General features: G+C 37.2%; 1 protein-coding gene across 1 annotated transcript in view; it reads left to right on the top strand.

Moving 5' to 3' along the window:
* HPGD (15-hydroxyprostaglandin dehydrogenase) overlaps positions 1–20802 on the top strand; it is a 31119-nt gene extending 10317 nt beyond the window's left edge. The window contains exons 4-7 of the mRNA XM_045393072.3: positions 3043–3139; positions 15426–15502; positions 17738–17901; positions 18937–20802. Of these exons, the coding sequence (XP_045249007.1) occupies positions 3043–3139; positions 15426–15502; positions 17738–17901; positions 18937–19075 (477 nt within the window). The 3' untranslated portion in view covers positions 19076–20802. The remainder of the gene's footprint in view (positions 1–3042; positions 3140–15425; positions 15503–17737; positions 17902–18936) is intronic.
* The last annotated feature ends 3576 nt before the right edge of the window (positions 20803–24378 follow it).

The raw sequence follows: 24378 nt of genomic DNA, 5'->3' as shown, positions 1-24378 counted from the left end.
ACCATCCTGGCTAACATGGTGAAACCCAGTCTCTACTAAAAATTAGCCGGGCGTAGTGGCGGGCACCTGTAGTCCCAGCTACTCGAGAGGCTGAGGCAGGAGAATGGCGTGAACCCTGGAGGCAGAGCTTGCAGTGAGCCGAGATGGCGACACTGCACTCCAGCCTGGGCAACAGTGCGAGACTCCATATCGTAAAACAAAATAAAATTTTAAAAAAAAAGGAAATGTTCAGGAAAGAATGAGTCTTTGCAAAACTATAAACAGTCATGCTGGCAATTGGGCAGAGGGAAACTTAACTTTGAATATTGGAATGGTAATTCTGTCATGTAGTCTTGTAACTTTCTGAAGTTTCAATAAACTTAAATATGTTCATCCCCACTGATGTGGAACTTATAGTCTAATTTTGGCATTTAACTAATATACATTGAATTCCTTAACCCGTTTATGCCAGAAGTTGCAATATTTTGAATTTTTGCATGAGTTAAAAATTAGACCTTGGCGATGAACTTGAGCAGTAGGATATAAACAACTCTCACATGCTTAGTATTCCAATAATGGAACACTAGGCAAAAGTGGGTCAATATGTTCAAATAAGATTTAAACAAAATAGATGAATATTGATAGTCATTGTTTTTTTCTGAAATGCACTTATTGACTAAAGATTTGCACTGGGAAATATATTTCTTTGGGATTAGTCAAAATTAGAATCCAGTCCTGAATCTATAACTTATAAACTTTAATTTAATTTCTCTCATATTGAACTTCCCATGGAGGAATGTAAACTCCCTATCTCTAAGGACTATTACACTTAAATAAACCACAGTTTATGTGAACATCTAGCACAGTGCCACTGCATAGAATTCATTCAATAAATTACACTTCCCTTCCAGAGCATCAAAATCTACATTTTCTGGCCAGGCACAGTGGCTCATGCCTGTAATCCCAGCACTTCAGGAGGCCGAGGTGGGCCAGGAGTTCGAGACCAGCCTGGCCAACATGGTGAAGCATATATAATATACAGACACACACACACACACGCATGCATATACAGTCTAGAATAAGGAATACATTGTTATAATAAAGGAGGAAAAGTGAAAAATATCATTTCTACATAGCCAAAGCATTAGACCCTGTCTTGTAGATTCATCCTTTGAACTCTTTCATTTGAATAATTGCCCAGTTCTTAACCTGATAATGGATGAGAAAAATAATCCCTTGCCTTCCTCCACCAAAGATCTAAAGATAAATATTGCTTTTTAAAAATAAATCTTAAATATTCCCAAATTTTCTGTCTGGCTTCATCTTGTTCATGTTGAAAACACAATAGTGGGGTGTCATCAAAGCTGTAATACCTGAAAATAAAAGCATAGTGCCAATACGCATGAACAGAAGTTCTGTTCAGACATGCTGGAAACTTCTGCAGAAACTAACAGAATCTAACTGGCTTCAGTAACTTCAGCCATCTACATCTTTTTCTTCTTATATAAACAATTAATGTTTTGGTTTTCCTTTCTAAAGAAAATCATGTGGAGATTTTATTCATTCTCCCTAAGCCTACTTAATATCAAACTGGCACATGACTTAAGTGAATGGAATCTCCAATTTCCTTTCTTGTTCTACAGCTACTATTAGGTAGGAGAAGTATATCTGAATCCTTGTAAAAAAACACTTCAAAGGAAATTTGTAAGAAAAAAGAAGGTAAACACCTGTGTAACCTCAGTTTCAGACTTTTAACCTATTGTATCGTTTTCTTTGCAGTATTGTAAAGCATGAAAAAAATAGGAATTAAGATGTCAAAATAGAATTTTCCTTTTTTAAAAGTCTGAGCTGGAAGGGATAGGACTTCTTAAATCCAAAAGGAAAACTAAGGTCTGAAATATCAATTTGATCTCACAGGTTGTTTTTTTTTTTTTCCTATTTTTTTTTTTTGGTAGTGATTAAAATAAAACAGGAAAAGTGCCTACACTTGGATATAAGTGGCAAAACAGTAAACTATCAAAAGGATAGCTGTAAGCAGTGATTAACAAAATTTAGTGACAGACACTACTAAAGACCAGATGTCCTGCTAACTAAAAATCACCACTTAAACTGGATAAAACATTTATGTGATTTCACACAACACGGAGTTCAGGAATGCTTGATCTTACAGGTCAATGATATCATCAGGGTCCAGATTCCTGTCAGCCCTCCCACTGACCATTCTTATGTCGGTTTCATCTTTAGGATACTAGGAAATACGGGTTGTCCGTTTAAGTTATGACATTCATATAGAGCAGGCAATGTAACCGTTTCTTCTATTTTTTTTAAGAGCAACAAAAAATTTCTCAGTAGCATCCATCCTGTTCCCATCTGTAGCTGATTGCCTTCCAGGTCTCACTGACTGGGTTATTTGTTGGTTCTGAAACCAGCCACTGTCAAGGAGAATGGGATTTCCATGACTGAATTAAATTAATTAATCAGTGTCTACATTACATTTGGGCAGACCACCTTCCTCTGTATTGTGTGGAGAGGAGGTAGATACAGGAGCAAAATAGAATTTTTATTAGAAAGAAAAAGAGAGAAAATTAAATCTCTAGGAAATCAAGGGTAAGCACTATTCTATATTCCAAGATCCAAGAGAATTAAACAGAGTAGATAAGTGTGGAATACTGAGACATGAGAACCATATGCAGAGAAGAAGGGTAAATAAATTTTATGTCCAACATTTAGAAAACAAAAAGAATATATGGAATTATTGAAGATGTTGAGAATTGAGTGAAAGTAACAGACATTTTTGGAATACAACCTGTAGCGTAAAATCTCATATTAGGCAACTAAGTGAAGTTTTGGAGATATATGACAAGCTCCACAATGATTAGGCAAACAAAAAGAATCCAGGTTTAATGACTAACTTTAAAAACAAAGCTCTTTTAAAACCTTTCATTGATAATATTTGCAGAAAATCTCCCTAGGTATCTGGAATAGCTATAAAAACTTTGGTGTGTGAAAATATGGTGAAGGATAATGACTATGTTCCTTTTCTCACTTATGCCCCTGGATTAGGTTTCTGTTATCAGTGGAACCTATCTTGGTTTGGATTACATGAGTAAGCAAAATGGAGGTGAAGGCGGCATCATTATCAATATGTCATCTTTGGCAGGTAAGGGCAATTATTACATTAAGCGTAACATTTTCTTATTGGTAATTTGGACCACTGAAACAAATCTTCACAGCATATTTATTATCAACTCAAGTTTGAAATTAAAAATCTGATTTTTTTGTAGTTCCGTGGAATTTTCTATTGCAAAATATCAAAAGTTTGAAAAATAGGTTTATGTCTCTTAAGTTAACTTGTGGCTTTTCTAGTTATCTTACTGCAGTAATATTTGAAAACAAAATTATGATTTTTTTTAGAGCTACTGTTTTTCGTAGGTTGTTGTGAGACTCCTAAGCAGTAATGCATGTGAAAGCACCTTTGGCAAAGTACAAAGCATGAAAGTGAAGCTACCATGTCTCTGCTCCCATGTGATTTTAGTGAGAGCGTCTAACTTTAAAATATGGCATATATCATAGTTAAGATATGTTAAACTAATAAATAAAGCCAAATATATGTGTGTGTGTGTGTATATATAATGTTAAGATATGTTAAACTAATAAATAAAGCCAAACTTACATATAGTATAAGCATATTCCTTACCCGTACATCAGTCCAAGGCACGATCCTTGTTGCGGGTACCTCTTCTGTATGCAGACATTTGAAAACCTGACTGGCAGAAGTTCTGCCGTCTTCAGCAGGGAGCTCCTACCCTAGAACTGCTGGATTCCTTTTTGTCGAGCAGAAAGAGAAAAAGAACACGGAGCGGGCATGGCTACTCTTTTAAAAACCCCAGCCCAATAACGGCAGACCTTCTGCTCACATTTCAATATAGAACTTGAGCTCATGTTTCACCTAACTAAATGCAGTCTTAGTCTGGGAAATGCAGTCTAGCTGTGTGCCTAAGAGAAGAATGGATTTCAGAGGGCGGCTAATCGTCTTTTCCACAGCATGCAATCCTAAACTATATTATTTTCAGAGCAGTATGATTTAGTATCAGCTGATAGCTTATCCCTCAATACTAGCTTTAAACCTCTGACTGGACTTTTGGGAGCAACTGAGTCAAGTGACTTTACTTTTGAAAACTCTAAGAAAAAAATCATCAATGATTCTTGAATAGTTCAAGTGAAGTTGTGAAGTTTAAAAAGTCTGGTCGATATGGACAGCAAATCTAAGTCATCCATGTCCAAAAAAGTCAGACTTTTAAAAATTATCTGTTTGGTTTTAGTCAATGTGGTGATTTCAGAATAGAAATTTCAGCCCCACGCCCCACCCCAACCTTGGCATCCCAGCTGCAGTGATTTGGGAAGTTGGGTTTGGAGGTACCTGTGATTGAACCACTGTCTAATTCTCAGCATTTTTCTCATCCCACTAGGAATGATTATTTTATATCACTGTAAAGCTGCCGCCAGAGGAGATTTAGAAATCTCCTGTAGAAGTTCTCAAAAATAAACTAGCATCTCATTTTCTGGGTTGCTTAAAGTCAAAATCATGTCCCTAAAGCTATTATGAACCTATTTCTATACATTTTTGGGGGTAATGAGATTCTTTTTCCTAACAGTACAACTACTTATAACTTATAACATTTAATTCTAATGATACTTTAAAACAGCATGGGCAATATTTGAAAGGGATATGTGTTCCAGAGAGGGCCAAATGTTAAGCTGTGGGAGACTGAAACCCTAAAATAAATTGGCAAAGCTAAATCTATACTATTTTGAAATAAAATCATAAGAAAAAAACAAGTGACTGGAGAATTAAAAAGAGATATAGTATTTTCTTAAAAGTTTATTTAAAAACCTGGGGCTGTGATGAAGGTTGATAATTCTGTATATTGTTTCTATAAAGCTAAAAGGGCCAGCAAAGCTTGGAGTACCATGAATATTATACAGGGAGCCCCTGGCCTTTATGTCACCAGAGGCACTGATTTCATTCTTTGGAAGGCTGAAAGCCTCAGGGTTGGATCAATTTAGGACAATCTGGGAGAAATTCTGTACCATATGAGGGTGCTTACTTGCCCCAAAGAGTGTGAATAAAGAAATGCAATGTAGTATTACTGCCTTTTATCTGATTAAAATATTCAAATATATAATATCATTTATTGAGCACTGTTTAACTGATACCATTTTAAACACTATACGTTATCTCATTTAATCCTCACAACAACCCTGTGAGGTAAAATTCGATAATTTCCATTTTGAAAATGAAGAAACTAAGGCAGGAGAAGTATGAAATATCTTGCCTAAGCTTACACATCAAGTAAGCCTCAGAGCTGGAATTCACATGCAAATAGCCTGGTACAAGTCTTAGAATTTTAACCACTAGATTATCTGTCTGTCTCTAATATCTATGAGTTTATTTGTTAATCTACCTGTATTTACCTCAGCCTAACAGAAAAGTAACAGCAACTGAAATCGTTTGACTTGAATAAACCCTTGCAATTTGCTCGTCTCTTCAGGCTTCATGGGCACAGCTCTAATCTCATGGCTGCATTACTAAACCTTCAGTGAAATCTTAAGCTTTTGCTCCATTTGACACTTCCAGTAAAGTCCTAAAAATATTTGGGGAGCTTACCGGTGTCACAAGTCAAAACATGCCATTGAGCAGAGCAGTTTAAGGCTTGCAATTTGATGTCCACTTTGCTTTGTTGGCTAGGAGCTTGCTTTAGCTCACTGCCACCGGCCCCCCACCCCTGTGTGTTAATCCTCTTCTTACCTATGTTAGATACAACATTTGCAATCATGTGTGGGCATTTCTCTGTTTATGCAGATAAAACGATGACTTGATAAAAATTCAGTGGTAACATTGCTTTGGTTTTAAATTACTTTCCTGGCACTGGTACAATTTAATGAATAATATTGCATTACAAACTGCTTCTCCCTCTGATTTTCCTCCACATGCACAAAGCAACACTATGTAAAATGGTTAAATAGCTTAAGTTTATCATTGTTCCCTCTGCTTGGCTTATTACTCTCTCCATTTTCAGAAGTTGTCCTCGGCACCCTCCCTTTGTAATTCCAGCCTCCACCCCTCTTGTGTTTATGCTGTTTCCTCATTGCCGCTGGCCAGTGTGGACAGTCTATTTCCTTTCCCATCCAGGGCTCCCACTAACATGCCTTCATCTCACAAAGTCTTAAAATGAATTGCCTTGTATTTTATCCACCAACGGAGAGCCTCCAGTTCTTCCCATAATGAAACTAGTTTGATAAAACGTCAGGATATTGTAATAATGGGAGAAGGTAAAAGAGGACCCCTCCGTCTTTATCATTCCCTCAGAAATGGTATCAACAATGTTGTGCCCTTGAGTCATAGCATGTAGGAAGAGGTGAGAGGACCAAAATAATCTTGAAGGAGTTATCAGAGTACTTCTAATATTTGACTACTCTGTTTTTCCAAACCTTGCTTCCTTTTTTCTTGTTTTTCTCCTGTTTTTCTCCATACCACTTAGTCTGTTGAAGGAATGGCTGTGGGTAATATTCAATATTCAACTCAACAGGGCCTATCCTCATGATCTCTGGCGTGGGTACAGTGGAGTCCTTCACTGTCACAGTAAAACCTTAAGTTGGCACACTGGTGTGAGTAGAGAAGTTAATGAGTAATGACCACTGACGCAGACAGAGTATCAAATGCAATTAATAGGTTTAATAAACAGGAGCAGTTAAGTAGACAATGATTCCTCAGCAGATTATGGGATGGGTGTGCTTCAGTCTGGAGTTCCACAAGTTGTTCTGAGTGTTGTTAACCCACATGGACTTTTCTACACAAGTTTTTATTTATAAACATAATTTACAAACAGACACTAATTTTGCCGCATCCATCCTGAACTATTAAAACAAAGTTGGAAGGAACAATAGAAGAACAAAGTCTGGTTTAATGCAGATAATCAAACAGCTGTGCTCCATTAAAACATCCCATAAGAGTCAAGTGCACTCCATTTGTTTGTTTGTTTGTTTGTTTTGAGACAGAGTTTCACTCTTGTCACCAAGGCTGGAGTGCAATGGCCACCACCACCCCCCAGATTCAAGCAATTCTCAGTCTCCCCAGTAGCTGGGATTACAGGCGCACGTCACCACGCCTGGCTATTTTGTGTGTGTGTGTGTTTAGTAGAAACGGGGTTTCACCATGTTAGCCAGGCTGGTCTCAAACTCCTGACCTCAGGTGATCCGCCTGCCTCTGCCTCCCGAAATGCTGGGATTACAGGCGCACTTTGTAGGTATTTAATTGCTTCAAACTGTGGGAAAGGAAAAGTAATTGTCACAGGAAAAGGAGCCTACCTAACGACCCTGCTACATACTCAGTTAATGAGGCTGTGGTGTTCATTCAGGACATTCTCTGTCACTCAGTAGCATTTTGTGAGAGATACCATGAGGGTCTTATTTACTCAAAATTGAAAACATTGGAGTCTCCAGAAAATATTTAAAAATCATAGAAAATTTTCAGCATGTCTTAAGTAACAACAGAGTGGCATAGACGCTTGTGCTGTTTTATCTATAATAATATAATTAGCTCATAGTTTGTGTTAAGGTAGAAGTGCTAAAATTACTACCTTAAATAAAAAATTCAAGTTAATCAAACATATGTTGAGCATTTGCAGAAGGGAAATGGAGATATTAAAGGAACTAGGCAAAGTTTCTACCCCAAGAGCTGTATATCAGTGTCTGTTATCAAGATGACAGAACCAAGTCATTTCCATGGCATAAAGTGTTTAAACAGAAGCATGGGCCAGGTGTGATGGCTCACACCTATAATCACAATGCTTTGGGAGGCCGAGGCAGAAGGATCACTTGAGACCAGGAGTTAGAGACCAGCATGGGCAACAGAGTGAGACCTGATCTCTATGAAAAATTTTAAAAATTAGCTGGGTGTGGTGGTGCACACTAGTGGTCCTAGCTACTCAGGAGGCTGAGGTGGGAGGATTTCTTCAGCCCAGGAGTTCAAAGCTGCAGTGAGTTTTCATTGTGCTACTGCACTCCAGTCTGGGCAACATATTGCCACCTTGTCTCTCAAAAAAAAAAATCAAAAAACCCACAAGCATGATATTTAAGTTGCAAGGCCTTGGGACTCCAATAGCCTGAAGAATGGACTAGAATATCCAGAAATTCCAGGTGAAATAAAACATTGATCGTCTTCTTCTATCTCCAGGCCAAAAGTAAGAAAATCGCATGGTACCATCCTCTACTACTGCTCTTGTGATAAGGCAGCGGGTCTAACACATATTTAGCAGTTGCCAAGCTCCAGGCATTGTGGTAAACCTTTGGCTTTATGACATTCACATTTAACTTTGACAAGTCTCTACAACAGAGGTCAATTTATCTCCAACCTATACTTGAACAATGAATCTCAAACAGATCCTGAAAAGTGTGGGAATTAGCAGTGGTAATAAAAGCAATTTTATTTTGCTCCATTTTAGCCTGTGTCATAGAGTGGATGTACTGTTCCTATGCTGTGAATCATAAGTGCTCAGATGCCAACTGTCATGAGTATGGGAGCCACCCTTCCTGCTTAGTGCTGGCAAAGTTCACCCATGTCAGTCTGCAGAGTCCATTTTGCTCTCTTTCGGCTTAAAATAGTTAAAAAGACACATATTAGAAGTCATCAGTAGGAATGATCAAATATTTGTAAATGAGGCATTTTGAAGGATAGATGAGAGATTCGGGGTTTCTTAACATAGGAAGGAGAGGGCTACTGAGAAATGAATAATCTTCTAGAACAGCGCTTCTTAGACTTCATGTGTCTAGGGACTTTGTCAGATGCAGATTCTGATTTCAGGAGGACAGAGATGGGTCCTGAAATCCTGCTCCCCCGTCATACCGCTCCTTGAACCACATTTTAAGAAGCCAGCCACTAGATGCATAGGGATGGATATTCTTTGAATGGCTAAGGGAGCTTCTCTCAGTTTCCTCTGACCACAGCCTAGGCAATGACTGAACACTAGTAGCAGCTGTCTGAATCACTGCGAATTGCTATTAGACCTATCTTTCTGGGAAGATTTTTTGTTATAGAACATGCAGTGGTTTTATGAAAGCATGTGTCACTTTTTTTTTTTTTTTTTTTTTTTTTTGAGACAGAGTCTTGCTCTGTCGTCCAGGCTGGAGTGCAGTGGCGCGATCTCGGCTCACTGCAAGCTCCGCCTCCAGGGTTCACGCCATTCTCCTGCCTCAGCCTCCCGAGTAGCTGGGACTACAGGCACCGGCCACCACGCCCGGCTAATTTTTTTGTATTTTTAATAGAGACAGAGTTTCACTGTGTTAGCCAGGATAGTCTCAATCTCGTGACCTCGTGATCCACCCACCTTGGCCTCCCAAAGTGCTGGGATTACAGGCGTGAGCCACTACGCCCGGCCGCATGTGTCACTTTTTAATGTCGTGTCACACTCTAAAGCATGACTTAGTGACAACCATAAGAATGAAAAAATAAAAATAAAAAAAACAGCCATCAGATAAGGTGTTCCATTATGCGGAAAATCACAAATGAGGAAGTTCACCAGTTACTTTGGTCAGCTGTATGCACGAACCATAGATAAATATTTATCGCTAGTTCTCCCTTTTTTCTTCAAGTTGGAGAAGTGGTGGTTAAAACAAACAGACGGGCACACTTTTTTTGTTGGTGGTGGTTGTAAAGAAAATGTGACAGCTTTAGATTCCTGCTTTTTTAGCATAGTAACAGAACTCCAGCTTATCATATGAGGGTCAGCATCCTTAGATTAACAATATATTTTTCTAAGTTGAATTTTCAGCATTTTTATATAGTCCATTTTACGTGGTTTCTCTCTCCTTAAAAGCAAATCATGTTTGTGGGTTTAGTATGACTGCCCTGTCTGAGATTTCTGTTTTTGCAAAAAAAAAATCTTCTTGAGCTTTTTGCCTTCTGTGAAATGAAGAGATTAAAATTGGCTTTTGTAAATATGGGTAGAAAGATTATGAAGAATAGAAGAACTAATGTAGAGATGGAATTTAAATTTTATTTTTCTAAATGACTTTCTTTGTTCTATCAGTCCACATGTAATTTTCAGATATTTTAAATGCTTTCAGGTATTTTAAATGCTATATATAGTATCTCATCAGTCCAATCATTTAGTGTTATTATCCTGAGTGGTTTTAGAAAATGTTTCTTTGTTTTGTGGGTAGAATTTCTCCCTCTACTGATTTTTTTTTCTGTAACTTTACAGTTATGACAGACATAAATCTGCTACTAATTGTACTTAGTATATTTTAAAAAGAGCCATTTTGTATTTCTATAAATAAACTTGCACGATGGTGGGCCTATCAGAAGTATTGAAAGATACTATTCTTAACTATTTTAATATAAGGTATCCATTTTTAAGCACAAAGACAGGATTTCTCACAATGTTAAACAAAATGCCATTTCTTTAAAAGCAGAGACTGTTCTCATATGGTCACGATCCCTTGTTTTGTTGTTGTTGTTGTTATCTTAAATCCCTTAATATTGTGACAAGATATTTCCATGTGCTCCCTAATTTTGAGAATTATTTTGCAAGATTAAAAAAAAAAACCATATTCATTACAGCAACTGATCCTATAGTCATTTTACTGGTATCTGGCTATTCAACCAGCAGAATTCCACCTTCGCCCTGCAACAGGGGTCCTCCCATTGGTTTTACACATTTCAATTGAGTATATTTAAAATATTACTTCATTAGACTTTACACTTAAAAGGAACTAAACACATAGTACTTATGTGAATTTACTTCTGTAGAGCCTGTTGATTTAGGATTAGAAACAGTCCGGTTTACCAAAGTTCAGAAATCAAACCAAATTAGGACACTATACCAAAATTGTGGCATTTTAGTGCAAAAGATACATTTTCATTAAAAAGTACAATGTGGATGAACTGATAAATAAGTCAATAAAATCATTATTTGAGGTGTTTCATCTGGTTTACTCTTGATGTTGTATAGTCTATAGGTTTGGACAAAGGTATAATAACATATATCCACCACTATAATATCAAACAATGGTTTACTACCCTAAAAACCCTGTTCTCCACCTGTTCATCCCTTCCTCCCAGCAGCTCCTGATAACCACTGATCTTTCAACTGTTTCCACAGTTTTGCCTTTTCCAGATGTCATATGGTTAGAATCATACAGTATGTAGCCTTTTCAGGTTGGCTTCTTTCACTTAGTAATATGCATTTAGGTTTCCTCCACATCTTTTTATGGCTTGATAGCCCTTGGTCAGAGTTGAATATTATTCCATTATCTGAATATAAGACAGTTTATTTGTTCATTCAACGACTAAAGGGCACCTAGATTGCTTCCAAGTTTTGGCAATTATGAATAAAGCTGCTATAAGCATCCACACACAGATTTTTGTGTAAGCATGTTTTCAGTGCTTTGAGTAAATGCCAAGGAACTGAATGTTGGATTGTATTGTAAGAGTATGTTTACTTTTGAAAGAAATTGCCAAATCGTCTCCCAAAGTGGCTGTGCCATTTTGCATTCGCACCAGCAGTGAATTAGAGTTCCTGATGCTTGACATATTCATCAGTATTTGGTGTCTTCAGCATTTAAACTTTAGCCATTCTAATATGTGTAGTAGAATCTCATTGTTGTTTTAATTTGAAATTTTTCTATAACATCTGATATTTATCATGTTTTCTTTTTTGTTTGTTTTTTTTGAGACAGAGTCTCACTGTGTTGCCCAGGCTGAGCACCCACTATAGTTTCAGGAGAGAAAACTGCTAGGAAATATTACAAGAAATAACCCAAGGCTCCCTCTCTAGAGTTCAAGGCAGAGTAAGAGGTCTTGGCTTGAGATAAATAATTTAAATTTGAGATTGTGTGTGTGTGTGTGTGTGTGTGTGTGTGTGTGTGTGTGTGTCATACAGAGATTTAGAGAGACAAATTGAGAGAATTAATTTTTATCCTCAGGAGTGAATATAATCATGTAGGGAAAGAGTGTTCATAGAAAAGCAAAGAGGACTAGGGATATCTCTGGAGTTTTCCAGCATGTTTAGGGGTCTAGTCAAGAAAGAGGAGCCAGCAAAGGACATGAAGAAGGAGCTGCCAGTGAATGTGAGATAGGAGACCAGCCTGGAGAAGGAAATGTTTCAAGGAAAGCGTGACTGTGCTAGTTGCTGCTAAGGAAGGGATCAAGCAAAATGAGACAGAGATTTAGCCTTAGCAAGCCATTGCTCATTGGCAACCTCCATAAGATCTGTTTGACTGCAGTGGTCAGATGAAAGCCGATTGGAATGAATTGGCTACTTGGGAGACTGAGATGGGAGGATTGCTTGAGCCGAGTAGGTCAAGGCTGCAGTAAGCCATGGTCGTGCCACTGCACTGCAGCCTGGACAATAGAGCTAGACCCTGTCTCAAAAGACAGAGAAGGAGGCAGGAAAGAAGGGAGGGAAGGAGGGGGAGAAAGAGAGAGAGAAAGAGAGAGAGAGAGAAAGTGAGGCCAGGCATGGTGGCTCATGCCTGTAATCTCAGCACTTTGGGAGGTCAAGGCTGGTGGATCACGAGGTCAGGAGATCGAGACTTTTAACTTTTAATTTTCTTAAACTTTGGAGGGATTGTTCAAGACAGATTGGTAACAGGAAATTGCATACTAATTTATAGTGAACACTAATAATCTCCAAGACTCTCTGAAGATTCAAATTCCTTCTGCCACTAGGAAGCTTTAAAAATGTAGAATATGTACTTTATATATATATATTCTTATATTCAATTTAAACATTGAAAATTAGATGGTAATTTACTGACTTTAAAGATGATTTTCTTTGTGTTTTATATACCATTTACTTTCCTTGACTTTCCAGAAGGCCTAGGAAGGCAGAAAAACACATATGACTCTTGGCTATATCTCTCAGTGTAACTTAGTTCCTATAAATTCTGGACGGCATGGGTCATGGACCATGACCCATGCCGAGACCTTCCTGGCCAACATGGTGAAACCCTGTCTCTACTAAAAATACAAAAATTAACTGGGCATGGTGACACACACATGTAGTCCCAGCTACTTGGGAGGCTGAGGTAGGCGAATCACTTGAATCCCGGAGGCAGAAGTTGCAGTGAACAGAGATCGGGTCACTGCACTCCAGCCTGGTGACAGAATGAGATACCATCAAAAAAAAAAAAAAAAAAAGAATAAAAGAAAGAAAGTGAAAGCAATGGAAGAGTAAACATTTTGCATAACAGTGAAAATGTGATTAGAATGTTACAAGATTCATAAAACCAACTGCCATTTAAAAACTGCAAGTAATTTCTTTCACATTCCAGTTGCATTTACAAATCTGCCTTTAAGAAAAGTATGTATGTTGTCCTTGCTATTACCAGAACCCACAAAACAGTATATTTCTTTTGCTCTATGATACCTTGAACTAGCTGGGGTTCCAAGGTTCATCCCCTCTGCATATGTAACAAAAATTCATTTCAAATTCATCTTTGACAACCCTTATGAACAAAGTCTTTGTACTTCTTGTGGCTATGTGAACTAGTTTATCTCTGATAAAGGTTCATGCTGCATTTCCTGCTGTATATGAACATTGTCCTACAACCACTGCCTTGTCTCATAAACATTTAAGGAATGGGCAAAGCAGGGACTAACAAGAACCAAAAGCAGCAACTCCTGGTTATACTTTTTTATTCCCTTTATCTTCCACTCCTAGTATACCTATGGAGCCTGTGGAAGCATCATAAATTCTTGTTGACTGACACTGACAAACTTAATTAACTTACACATTTTACTTAACAACAGCAACGACAACAAGACAAGCCACATATTAACAATACTTCGAAATCATTGGGTGGACACACTAGGTGTGATCTACCATCCTCGGGGATTTAAACTGCCCTTGTGCAAACATACTTTATAAATTGAGACCTGGCAGGCACCCAGGGAGTGGTTAAGGTCTACATTTATTGCTGAACTTTGGCCCAACACCCTCAAATGATGGGCGGCATTCTGGGAGTAGTTAGCTGGGTGGAGATGAGCATGTGTCAGCAGAATAATTTGGTATTATTAGCATGACATTTGATATTAAATATAGTATAATAATCGGGGATCACTGTTTCTTGACTCAGAGAAGTCACAAATGTAAAGAGCATGAAAACAAGTTAATCCAAATTAGTTAAAACCAAATACAAGAATGACTCTGGTTCAATTTGACTGCTGATTAGATAATTAACAATTATGAGAAACAAGCTTGATAGTAATAGTTACTACAGTAAAATAGGTTTTTATTGTTGTTGTTTCATGTCTTTTTGGAGAGCTGAGCTAGGCTGGAGTTGGGGGAGAAGAGATGCTCTAGATATATGCTATAATACTGCTTTTTCTCTCCAGACCATGAATTTAATCAGTTACTATTGTGCATATGTGGAAAATTAAAAATTAAAACATTCTGTAATTGATTGAATTTCATAGTTGACTATATAATTATGAAAGAAAATAAAATAGGACCATAATTGTTTATTTCTGTCTTCCTAAGTCATAGGACAAAGATCTAGGCATCTACAACAGATCAAATACAAAGAAGTTAACTTTTAATTTTCTTACACTTTGGAGGCATTGTTCAAGACAGATTGGTAACAGGAAATTGCATACTAATTTATAGTGAACACTAATAATCTCCAAGACTCTCTGAAGATTCAAATTCCTTCTGCCACTAGGAAGCTTTAAAAATGTAGAATATAGGCCGGGCGCGGTGGCTCAAGCCTGTAATCCCAGCACTTTGGGAGGCCGAGACGGGCGGATCACGAGATCAGGAGATCGAGATCATCCTGGCTAACACAGTGAAACCCCGTCTCTACTAAAAAATGCAAAAAAACTAGCCGGGCGGGTTGGCGGGCGCCTGTACTCCCAGCTACTCGGGAGGCTGAGGCAGGAGAATGACGTAAACCCGGGAGGCGGAGCTTGCAGTGAGCCGAGATCCGGCCACTGCACTCCAGCCTGGGCGACAGAGCGAGACTCCGTCTCAAAAAAAAAAAAATGTAGAATATATACTTTATATATATATTCTTATATTCAATTTAAACATTGAAAATTAGATGGTAATTTACTGACTTTAAAGATAATTTTCTTTGTGTTTTACATACCATTTACTTTCCTTGACTTTCCAGAAGGCCTGGGGAGGCAGAAAAACACATGACTCTTGGCTATATCTCTCAGTGTAACTTAGTTCCTATAAATTCTGGACGGCATGGGTCATGGAGCACATAAACTACACTTAGGCTACTGGGTTTTACAAAGCTATCTGGTTTTATGTTACTCTGTTATTCAGATTCATCTGAAATTGAAATTATCACAAAATATTCATTTGCATTGTCATTATTGGGTATAGTCTGCTTATTTTTTAATCAAAGCATTTCAATGTTCTATTCGTTTGTTTCAGGACTCATGCCCGTTGCACAGCAGCCGGTTTATTGTGCTTCCAAGCATGGCATAGTTGGATTCACACGCTCAGCAGCGGTGAGGCTACGACAACCATCATATCTCATTTTCTCTTTGTACACATGCATAAAACATGAATTCTGTAGAGAGGAATCCGTTGAGAAATCAATTCTTTTGGTTAAAAGATGGAAAAATAGCATACCTCCATCTCAATTACAAAAATAGTTATCAGATCACATAAAGGACCAAATAAATAATAGATCATTTTTAAATGAAGTAGTTTCTAAATACAGATGTGTTATTAAAAAATTTATTAAGGATAAGTAATGGGGAGATAGTACTTATTTACAAAAATGACCCCAAATGTAAATATTATTAACTTCAGGTTTTCTGAAATGCAAGATGCAATAGGCCCCAGCCATTATTTGTCGCCAGAGATACAGTGAAAATGACTGAGAACATGGAGCTAGAAGGAGGGGTGGGGCCAGACCTTTATTTGATAGAGTGGTCAAGGATAATATCTCCATGGAGGCCTAGGGTGAAAGGTGTACAGAGCTTAGAAAAATACTTTAGACCTAATTAATCACATGCATTGATAGCATGAAGTAAGAATGCCTGCCTTTTTATAATTCACAAAAGAGCAGCTTGAATGGGGCCTGGCAAGCAAGGGGAACGTAGTTTGAGGTATGACTCAAGACACCAGCACAGGAGCCAGACCAAAAGCAGCTATGGGTCACTGTTGTGAGCTTGGATTTTATTTCAAGGGCAACCATCCATGGGGCTTTTACACACAGGAGTGATAAGATCAGATTTCCTTTGTTTGAAGACCATTCTGCCTGCTTTTGGAAATTGTATTACAAAGGACAAGTGAAAAAGCAGAAAGAACAGTTGTAGGGGGGCTCTGGGTGGTTCATCTAGGTAAGACAAAGAGAGGATCTAGAAAGAGAAAGAGAAAAATATTAGTAATCAAAGAATTAGTAGGAGACAGAAAAAACAGATGCACAAATATTAACTGTTCAGTCGAAATGGAAGGTAAGTAGTTCTCACACTCTTAAATTGATTGGAAATTATTACTTAATTTGAAAAGACATAATCTTCAGACAGACTTCTTATAAACACATAAAGCTCTCTTACAAAGCAAAGTAAACCTTAAAGACCAGAAATTTTATATTTAAAATTACAAGACTGGAAACTTCTACAGTCAATTCTCATTATTCATGGTAGTGATGTTCCACAAAGTCACTTGCAAACACTACGTTAGTGACTACTGAACCATTGTTTTTAGGGGAAATACGGGGTTAAGTTCTGAGAGCCTCTGGTCACAAAATTCCAATCAACCAGTCAATACCTAACCTTATTTTATGTGTATTCCTGTTTAAAGAAACCTTATTTATTATATGTTGTATGAACATTGAACTCATTACTAAAACACTTATTACTCATGCCTGAACAAAGTTTATCTAACACAAATATTTTCTGTACAGGACATCAGTCTTCTTACACTAAAGAACACTACACAGCACTTCTGCAGTGGGTTTAGCAGCCATTTTAAACAGCAGAATCACCAATAAGAAAGCACAAAATTAGAAAAACATGGCACGGCAGAGTATAGTCTTACTTGACCTCAGCAGGAACATGCACATCAGTGACTCAAATTTCTCACTGCCCTGTGCATGTCCACAAATAACCACAAATGCTCCACAAGTATTGGTTTCCAGGGTTACAGGTAAATTTTAGCAAGCAAATTTAACAAATTTGTTTATATGTAATTCATGAATAATGAGAATTGACTAATTTTTTAATAATTGCAAATAAAATCAGTAGTTGATAAATTAAGCCTAATAATGTTAGTCTGAAAATACTTAAATTGTCTTTCAGATAGGGCAGATTATTAAGAGTGTCTTTAGAATCAAAGTTCTAAAGATTTTCACTAAAAGTATTTTTAATTAAGTATTATTTGTTATACAACCACAATATCTGAAAGAAAACTTAGGATATCAATTCTAAGTCTCAGCTGCTTAGCTTCAGGTTCCTGCAGAGTTCAGTAGATAAGAGAAGCTTACATAATTGTTTCCAGGAGTTGTCCAGTAATACTGATTTTTAAAAAATTAATTAGGTGAGACTTTCAGGAATTAATATAATACTTTAGGTATGTGTTATTTTACTATCTACTTACCAGTCATTGTTATATAGCTGGGAGGATATCTAACTAGTATTTTTTACATCAGAGAACTGTAAGATGCTTTAATGATCAGTTTGTCCTGTATTATATGTTTATGAAACTGCTGAAACCTACAACTTTCTAATTGGCAGTTGGCTGCTAATCTTATGAACAGTGGTGTGAGACTGAATGCCATTTGTCCAGGCTTTGTTAACACAGCCATCCTTGAATCAATTGAAAAAGAAGAAAACATGGGACAATATATAGAATATAAGGATCATATCAAGGATATGATTAAATACTATGGAATTTTGGAGTAAGTAAAACTGTATCTATTTTCTTTTAAATAATGAAACAAAGCATTTTTTAGACAAGCTATAAAAAGGAGCAAATAAGCTTATACAGTTGAGAAATGAACGCAACCTTCAAACTTTTGGTTTGGCAAACTCTCTGGGAGAAAATTGTTTTTCTGGATGTGTGAATAGAATGTAAGTTTATACATTATGAATGTTACTTTGAAATATGTAAAATGCTTCATTACTACCTTCAGTTGTAAAGTTGACATTTAGTCACCTTTGAAGGCAATGATACCTTCTCTGCCTAAATTCCAAGCAATATTCAAATATACTCTTTGTGAAATATTGTAAGTTTTCATAACTTCAACCACTTTTATAAGAAATAGTTGATACACACACATACTTTCTCAATGAATTATGTCTGAATTAGAGTAGTTGAGGATTTCACAGCACAGAATCATAGTTATCACGTTGAAGGAATCAGACCTGAGATCAAATCTTGGCTCTAGCACTAATCATGAACTTAGCCATCATACCTCTAGATGCTTCAATTTTCTCACATATAAAATAGAGATAATAGTATAACAAACTTAGAGACTTTGAAAAAATTAAAATGATATATGTAAGGTACTTAAAACAGAAACTGGCAAAAAATAAAATTTTCAGTAAATGCTAGCTGTTTTCAATCATATTACTACACTAATAACATCTATATCTGGTAAGTCTAAGATCTACTGGTATGATAAAGATGAGAAAATGATCATTTGCTCAGTGAAAATAATGAGTATAAATTCCTCCTGCCAAAATGATAGAAGGTTACAGCTAAATTTATCAAATGATTCAGTTAATATCAATAGAAAAAAATCTAATTGAATAAATTAGATAAATAAGATATCTAATATGTAATTAAATAAAAATTGGAAGTAGCAATAGCTTAATGACACACATTTCCTTATAACATGTTCAAATTAATAGATTCTTCAGAAAATAACTTAAAATGAAGTGGTAACGTGCCTCATTCTTTCATCTCAAAATACTGTTCTCTTTATTTTTAGCCCACCATTGATTGCCAATGGATTGATAACACTCATTGAAGATGATGCTTTAAATGGTGCTATTATGAAGATCACAACTTCTAAGGGAATTCACTTTCAAGACTATGATGCAACTCCATTTCAAGCAAAAAGTCAGTGAACAGCTTATGTGTTAGCCGTAGCCGGAAATAAGCACCAATGGCTTATATTCAGACCCTATCTTCATTTGAATATAGCTTTTAAATGAAATGTTACAGTTTTAAGTTTTCCTTCATGCATTTGATGATAAATATTTTCTAAATTTTGAGTGAAGTATATGGATAAAAAGTTATGAACTATTAAAATTGTGACGTGGACCAAAGCTAGGTTGTAATCTCAATAGTCTAAAAAATGATCAAAACAAATGATATTCAAGGAATATTCTGCCTTTCAGAAAGTGTATTTATATCTGTGCTTCATAAATATTAATGCTCTTCAGAACATCATTTTAAAGGAGATACTTGAATTGTTATTTAAATCAAACCAGATGTAAAACACTTACATACGTAAAGTTCATACTTTAAAAGAGGAAGGCTACTTAACAAGGACAAATATTTCATAATAATAATTTCTACTTATATACCATCTTTCAACTGAACATTTCAGTTCTTCCAAGAGCTTCTTAAAGTAGCATATTTTGGGGGCAGTAGTTAAGGAATAAACTACAGTGTAAACATATCCCAGATGAAAACTGATGTATGGAAAAATGACAGAAAGTAACTGATTGACACTGTTGATTCACAGGTCAGTCTCCCATCTGGGAAAGATATTTCTTTCCTCTGCTCACTTTAAGAACTTTAACTGACTCCAAAAATCTCAGGAATTAAACTTTTAACAGTTACAGCAATAAAGAATAGTTAGTACTCCAAAAAATGTTATATTTAAGATATGCTCAACAAGAAAAAAATGCAAATGTAACATTTTTTCAGATTACTTCTTTGTTGACTTGTACAGATTTCAAAAGTGCCTATCTTTCAATACAACTTTTTTGTTCTTATCTCCATAAATTACTTAGTCTTCGATGTATAGGTGTCGAGGAAATGAAACCAATTTTGCCACAGACACAACTGTAAATGTTTTTGTACCTATGCTGAAACTCATAACAACACAGAGGTAAAGATAACTGTGAGGTTTTGCTTTTTTTTGTTGTCAGATATCTTAAGAATCATTAAATACACCTGCTTTGGGTAACACTCTTTACAAGCAGTAATTAATGCTAATAACAATGAAAGCACAAGATTTCCAAATCAGTCGTTTTCTCAAAAAAATGTTGGATAAGTGACTCACCCTGTCTGCTAACTCCAGACCTCCCAGCTTGAGGCAAAATCTATCCATGTGAGATTGATATGGATTTCCTAGAAGTACTGGAATGTTATCATATCTTGCCCTATTTTAATTCTGCTATAGAAAACTATTGCCTTCACTTTTAAGGATTAATTTGAATATGAGTAACTGTAGTCTAGATTTTCATTTAATGTGTTAGAGACAAAGTAGTGAACATCAATGAACATCTGATAGAGATAAATTGTAATCAGGCAAAAGCTTGTTTGTATGTTCTGGCAGTGACCAATCAGAAAATGATGTAGGTATGCCCAGTATCACTTATCTTCTGTATTTTTCTTCTGTCGTGTAAATACTATAAACTTTTATGGATAATTTTTGGACTAGTAGCCTTCAATATACATTCTGCTTTGAATTAATTTTTTCAAATCAATAAACTATGTAGACATTTAAAACCAAATCTCAACTAGAACTGAAAAATGTGAGTTACATAAGTTAAAAACTTACTTTAAATCTTATCTTCTATAGGTAACTCTAAATAAATTCATACTGTTATATCTCTCTGTATACCAGTTGAGAAAATCATTAAATTGAAGTGTGGGGGAGGGGGACCTTGGTTTCTTGTATTTTTCAGTGAATATGCTAATGTAAATGGTATATTTTTGAAATGTGTTTTTCTTAGTAAAATGAAGTTGGTACTCTTAGAACAGCAACACTAGAAACACGTAGACATTGAGAAAAAGGTCGAGACTTCATAATGACATTGAAATGTCCTACAAATTTTATTTTCTCATATAAAAATAAATTTAGACACGTGTAATATCATTTAACATTCAAGTGATTATATGACAATTTCTCCTTACTTTTGCTCTCTTTATAAATTTAGCACACTGAAGAGGTCTGAGAATGCAAATTTTGACAGAAGTTCAAGGTATTTCACATACTAAACATCATCGGATGGTTTTTCTTAAATTAGAATTTCAAAAGGGAAATGTACTGGTGCGTAGGAAAAGGTGATTGGATCCAGGGTCACAGTTGTTGTCATAAGGTCTCCGTCTCCTTTTCTCTTGTTAGCGTCCCTTCTGGGCAGGTCTCTCACATGATGACTTCCCAGATCTACAGGCCTGATTCCCAGCAGCTTCCAGTCCACCAAAACAAGAACTGATTTGGCCTTGCCTAGGTTATATGCCCACTACTGAGACAGGCCTTGTGGTCAGAGAGATAGCCTGCCCAGAAGGAGATGGCATACCTCCCCAGAGCTGGTAGAATTATGGAGTGGGAAGGAGACAGGAGAGGTGGGCAGGACATTGACCTGAGTCCTATGGACTAAGACAAGGAGATGGAAAATTTCCAAAGGGAAAATTACACTGTCATTACCAGAAAGGTGAATGCATGTTGAGGTGACAAAAACAATAGCCGCTGTAGAGAAAGAAAGAGTGAGTAAAAGATGAGTTACCTCTTGATCCTTTGGATAAGTTTGCATACATCTTGGTTCCTGTAACATGCCTAGATCCATGTTTTCAAAGTGTGTGAAAAACTGGATCACTCTGGATAGGGTATGATAAAAGAGGAGATAATGAATGGAAAATATAGGAGGCATCTCATGCATATATGATTCTACTCATTCTTGATATAAAATATGTTTCTCATTGTGAATCACAATGAAAAAGGTTCAAAAGCTACTTGCTTTAATATTGACTGCAAAACTGCAATCACTGCCTCTAGACTTGCTTTGTTTTTGAGATTCTGAATATATGACCATCTTAATTCTACCATTACATTCAAGCTTATTAATATCCTTTCTTTTTTCTTTCCTTTCGTTCCTTTCCTTCTTTCTTAGACAAAGTCTCACTTTGTCACTCAGGCTGGAGTGCAGTGGCATGACGTGGCTCACTGCAGTCTCAACTTCCTGAGCTCAAGTGATCTCTGGCCTCAGCCTCCCAAGTAGCTAGGATCACAGGCATGCGCCAACATGCCTGGCTAGCTTTTGTATATTTTTAAAACTCCTCCTGCCTTGATATTGGCACCATTTCTAATTCTTCTTACTAAAATCTCATTGTCAGCATATAGTTACATTAAATTTTATAAGATTTCTAAGGTTATCTTTAAACTATGAAACTACCTTTTCCCCACAGTTTTTAAGTAACATTTCCACACATAACATTCACTCATTCAACAAATAACAATTGGCTGGGTGTGGTGGCTCCTGTCTGTAATCTCAGCGCTTTGGGAGGCTGAGGCAAGTGGATCACCTGAGGCAAGGAGTTTGAAACCAGTCTGCCCAACATGGTGAAACCTCATCTCTACTGAGAAACAAACAAACAAAAAGATACAGAATTTAGCTGCACGTGGTGGCGGCTGCCTGTCATCCCAGCTTTCCAGGAAGCTGAGGCAGGAGAATTGCTTGAACCCAGGAGGCGGAGGCTGCAGTGAGCCGACATCACACTACTGCACTCCACCCTGGGTGACAAAGCAAGATTGTCTCAAAACAAACAATGAAACAAACAGAAATAATTATTGAGAAACTGTGTTGTTGGAAAATTTATATATACATGTTTAAGTATATTATATTCTTTGTAGATGTTAGTGCAGACATGTATCAATTACTAGGTCCAATATGGAAAACAGCATTTGAGTCCTGAAGAAATGTAATATGGGGAACTATTAATAGTTGCAAAGAACCTGGAAGAGCCAAAGAGCCAAACATGGGTAATGAGGCAACCGAGCAACAGCAGGAAGGTTCTATCACCTCCAGAACTGGTGCAATTCAGGGTACTACCAGTGCCAAGGAACCAATGGGAGGCTGCCAATTAAAGCTGGGGCTACTGAGCAGGGGCTGTCAGATGGGAATTGGAATCCTGGAGGGGACAGCCACTGTCAGAGATGCCACCCGAAGAGAGTGGAGGGGGAGGAAATACCCTGGAATCTCCCCCTGCAATATCCTATCAAGTATCTCTCAGCTAGGAAGGGAGTTACGAAAAACGTGATTTTCAGGGTCAGCCGTTTGCATTACACAGCAGAGCAGCACAAGGGAAGGCTGTGGATCTGAGAACAAACAGGCAAATGACATACATTTTATATTTTTCTCTGCTACAATATGGATTTGGACTTGCTACTTACTCCCTTCTAAAGCTTGCTTTTGTTTTTGTTTTGTTTTGAGAGGGAGTTTTACTCTTGTTGCCCAGGCTGGAGTGCAATGGTGCCATCTTGGCTCACTGCAACCTCAGCCTCCTGGGTTCAAGCTATTCTCCTGCCTCAGCCTCCCAAGTAGCTGGGATTACAGGCACCCGCCATCACACCTGACTAATTTTTTGTATTTTTAGTAGAGACGGGGTTTCACTGTGTTGGCCAGGCTGGTCTAGAACTCCTGACCTCAAGTGATCCACCTGCCTTGGCCTTCCAAAGTGCTGAGATTACAGGCATGAGCCACCGCACCCAGCCTGAAGCTTGTTTTTAAGGATCATGAGTAAAGATATCACTCTAACTCCATAGGTATTCAATGGTGTGATGTTTCTGGGGTCTAGTCCCACAATAGCTAATGGTCCTGTAGTCATTTGCATGTAACTAACAGCCTATGCATTTTGCTATACGGATGTATGGATTTATTACTAATTCCTATCACTAATACTTAACATCATTTGTCTTACTACCGTGACTTTAAGTATGTGTTCAAAAACTACTGTCTCATTCTCACTTTACAAGTGCTATGAAGGAAACAAGGCTACTAAAAGATGTTGGGCCAGGCACAGTGTCTCACGCCTGTAACCCCAGCACTTTGGGAGGCCGAGGTGGGCAGATCATTTGAGGTCAGGAGTTTGAGGCCAACCTGCCCACATAGCGAAACCCCATCTCTACCAAAAAATACAGAAAAATTAGCCAGTCATGGTGGTACGTGCCTGTAGTCCCAGCTACTTGGAGGCCGAAGTGGGAGGATCGCTTGAACCTGGGAGGCAGAGGCTGCAGTGAGCTGAGATCATGCCACTGCACACCAGCCTGGGTGACAGAGTGAGACCCTGTCTCAAAAATAAATAAATAAATAAAACATGTTGACTGCCTTGTTAGATCTTACTACATCTTTAAGCTCAATCTGCTAGGTTTAAATTGAAAAAGGATAAACTGTTAAATTCCTGCATTTAGGTTGCC

This window comes from Macaca fascicularis, chromosome 5 (assembly GCF_037993035.2).
Source record: "Macaca fascicularis isolate 582-1 chromosome 5, T2T-MFA8v1.1".
Lineage (NCBI taxonomy): Eukaryota > Metazoa > Chordata > Mammalia > Primates > Cercopithecidae > Macaca > Macaca fascicularis.
This window is presented reverse-complemented; position numbering and strand designations above follow the sequence as displayed.